This window comes from Camelina sativa, chromosome 2 (assembly GCF_000633955.1).
Source record: "Camelina sativa cultivar DH55 chromosome 2, Cs, whole genome shotgun sequence".
Classification (NCBI taxonomy): Eukaryota; Viridiplantae; Streptophyta; class Magnoliopsida; order Brassicales; family Brassicaceae; genus Camelina; species Camelina sativa.
In genome coordinates, this window is record NC_025686.1 from 28,868,973 (window position 1) to 28,872,360 (window position 3,388).

General features: G+C 39.0%; 2 protein-coding genes across 2 annotated transcripts in view; both read right to left on the reverse strand.

Moving 5' to 3' along the window:
* The window catches only part of LOC104757669 (F-box/FBD/LRR-repeat protein At5g56420-like), a 4,281-nt gene extending 2,733 nt beyond the window's left edge, over positions 1 to 1,548 (reverse strand). The window contains exons 1-3 of the mRNA XM_010480422.2: positions 474 to 1,548; positions 229 to 378; positions 4 to 118 (exon numbers count right to left, since the gene is read on the reverse strand). Of these exons, the coding sequence (XP_010478724.1) occupies positions 4 to 118; positions 229 to 378; positions 474 to 575 (367 nt within the window). The 5' untranslated portion in view covers positions 576 to 1,548. The remainder of the gene's footprint in view (positions 1 to 3; positions 119 to 228; positions 379 to 473) is intronic.
* LOC104745786 (ABC transporter ATP-binding protein uup-like) lies at positions 1,834 to 3,382 on the reverse strand. The gene is made up of 2 exons (XM_010467138.1): positions 2,448 to 3,382; positions 1,834 to 2,379 (listed from the first exon to the last, which is right to left on the reverse strand). Exons 1-2 carry the CDS (start codon positions 2,478 to 2,480, stop codon positions 1,972 to 1,974), a joined length of 441 nt encoding a protein of 146 aa, XP_010465440.1. The 5' UTR covers positions 2,481 to 3,382; the 3' UTR covers positions 1,834 to 1,971.

Consider the following 3,388-nt stretch of genomic DNA (forward strand, 5'->3'; position numbering starts at 1 on the left):
AACTGGCTTTTTGTATTGGACTTCCTTGATACATTATCCACTCAAAGGTTTTGAGATGGTACAAACATTCAGGAGCACAACTCGGCTGAATCCAAAATTCCCTATCTCCCCACACATTCTGTGATCAAATGATGTAGAAATACGACAGTGCATTAAGATTAGACCTCAAAACGGGGAACCAAATATCGACGTAGGAATTTTCACTCTTAGGGTAATTAATGAAAGTACCTCACTATAACAATCTTCTAACGTGAGAATCTGTAGTCTAGGGGAATGTTGGAGCACATTTACAAGCAAATTCCACCAGTTGTAACATCGTCCGCAGAACTCCAAACACACAAGCTGCTGAGAGAAAATGGTACCACAATGATACGGGGCCTATAAAAGAAAAAAATATAATGATGACAAATCAAAAGTCAGAGACGGTTTGAAAAAGTGTGTTAGAACCAAATCAAAGGAGACGAGTGACTTACCTTATAGTCTGGAAAGGTCAGACGAAGAAGTTTGACAGAGGTAAGAGACTTGAAAACATTGCTATCACAAATCCAAAAATTTGCCTTCACAAGCTCGGGCATTATATCACCAATAAAATGTACTTCACCATAGTCATTTCCCACTTGCAACTCTTTCAAAGAATGACAATGTATCACAAACAAACAGCTTATTAGATATCACATCTGTACTAAAGGTTAAATGCTGAAGGGAAGGCACATTAATGGTAAAAGTCTCTCTATATTGTCGCCATCCGGATTCAGCAGAAGCAAATCTTCAAGAACAGGGGAACTAGATATAAGCCTGACGAAAGATTCCTCGTTTGGGTACGTGACACAGATAAGGCACAACTTTTTAAGGGATTGAAAACTAACCCGAGAAGGAACTTCCAATAATTTCATACCATCTAGTTCCAAGGTCTCGAGTGTTTCACATCTAAACAACTTACTCGGCAATCTTATAGGCCCCGAGCTCAAATCTAGCAGTAGATCACGCACATAACGATCAACTGCAAAGCTAACCCACAATGCAATCTGCAAAGGGCTCCATGTAGAAGAATCTCTGATGAGATGAAAACTTTCTAGAATTGGTGACTTATTTGACAGCAAAGTCCCAAAGACAAAATCCGATGACAATCTCCATCTCCAATAGTCATCGGCCTTATAATACACGGTGCGAAATTTCAGCCTTGGCAACAATTTCCAAAGAGGACGCCATCGTTTTGAAAAAATGCTCGTAGTCACGGCTTCTTTGATTGGGACAAAGGACAAGATTCTGATGAGCAAATCATCAGGCAACCGACTAAAGCTGTCTTCCTCTTCCATATATGGTCAATTTCACAAACAACTCCAAGACCAAAGCTTTTGATTCAATAAAACAAGTTTCACCTTGAGAGTACCGGACTCTGCAAATCAAAGTAGGAAAAGATGAACAAGACATGTTGGACTTAAAAATTCAACCTGGTCATTGACTAATCAGAAGAAGCAGATGGTAATTATCCCAAGGAAGAAGAGAATGAGAAATTGCTACAGCAATGTTGTTGTAAGTTTAGGCTGTTGGGAGAACATGTGTAAGATCTTAAGATTTAATAATATAATATTCTTATAGAAATTTAAGAATGTTTAATCGATATGCATAAGTGCCTCAATTTGTTGTTGTGTTTGTACTGTGCTAGCTAGTATTTACGACTGAAGCAATTCCTATTCGGATTGCTCTAGTTTCTTGGTAATTCATATCGGTTTCTAGCCAAACAAGATACCCAATTTAGACATTGATGTATTGTCATCCATTGATTTGCTTCATCAAACAGTACACAGTCCGTGTGAATTCATTTCATTTCAGTAAGGTAAAACATGCAAATTCATTTCATTTCAGTAAGGTAAAACATGCTTTGAGATCTAAACAGAGAGTCTGCTATAGAGTATAATATCATTCCACAGATAAAGAAAACAAAACTTTGAGCCATGGCTCCAAACTCTACTAATCTCTACGAAACAACAGAAATAGGACTGCGTAAGTCACAGTTTTTGACTGAACCAAACTCTGAATCTTGTCTTTTGGTTCTGCCATGTGTTTCCTATCAAGCTCCTCTACCAACATTTTGCAAGTGCTATCAGGAGTAAACTCAGTAACCTTCATCAAATCCATCATCTTCCTAGCATCATCAAACTTCCTAGCTTTACAAAACCAATGAATCAAAATGTTAAACGTCATCGACACTCCCATTTCAGTTTCCACAATTTTGGTACATAACTGATCAAGAAACGCTCTGTCATGTGATATAATGACCATAGGCACATCTTGCTTATTCAAGTAACTTTCAAGCCACTCAATAATATCAAGATCCAAATGATTCGTTGGCTCATCCAAAAGCAGTAAATCTGGACTCTGTCCACATAATCACACATTAGCTTCAATACAAAATTAAAAAGAATCTCTATTTCTCATTATTTTACCTGAAGCAAAATCTTCCCAAGTGACATTCTCATTTGCCATCCACTACTAAACGAGCCACAAGCCTATCTGCATCCTCCGACACAAACCCTAATTCAGACATGATCTTACTGATTCTCGCATCCATAGAATCCAAATTAACCTCTTGAGCTCGTTTCTGCAACAAATCGAATTCGTCAAGTAACCTTCCCATTAGTTCCAAATCATCAACAGCTTCTTCAATCGCCTTCTGCAACTTCTCAAGCTTACTTGCTACTTCCATCTCTTCTTTAAACGCACTCATAAACTCTTCCTTCACTGTCTTCCCCATCGAAACCTCAAATTCTTGACTCAAAAACGCAACTTTCAAATTGGGGTTGGCCCAAATCACATTACCTGAATCAGGTTCCTCTTGACCAGTTATGATCCTGAGCTGTGTCGTCTTCCCCGCACCGTTGACGCCGATTAACCCTACTTTTTCACCTTTCTTCACTTCCCAAGTCACATCCTTTAGTACCGTCACACCTTCATAGCTCTTGCTAATGTTTTCAAGTCTCACTCCTGACGAAATCGAAGACGCACCATTGTTTGATCGGTCGGTGGACACGAGGAAATGAGGAGACGAGGAGACGAGGAGATCGGTCGACTTGGTGTTTCAATGGCCGGAACGAGGAGACAGAGGAGACGACGGTGATGAGAACACAAATCTCTCGCCGTTTCGCCTTGTCGCCGTTTGCGAGAGAAGAAGAAAAAGAAATGTCTCGACAAAAAAAATGAAACCAAGCTTTACGTGAGAGTGTGACACGTCACGTTTAGATCAACACAAACAAGAACTGATCTAGAATAAGATCAATTGGGCTGATCTTATGGCTACTGTTCAATTAATTTGATTTTTAAAAGGTCTTAGATCACCCCATGTGATATCCCTATAAACATGGCCTAAGAAAAAAAAAAAAAAAAAAAA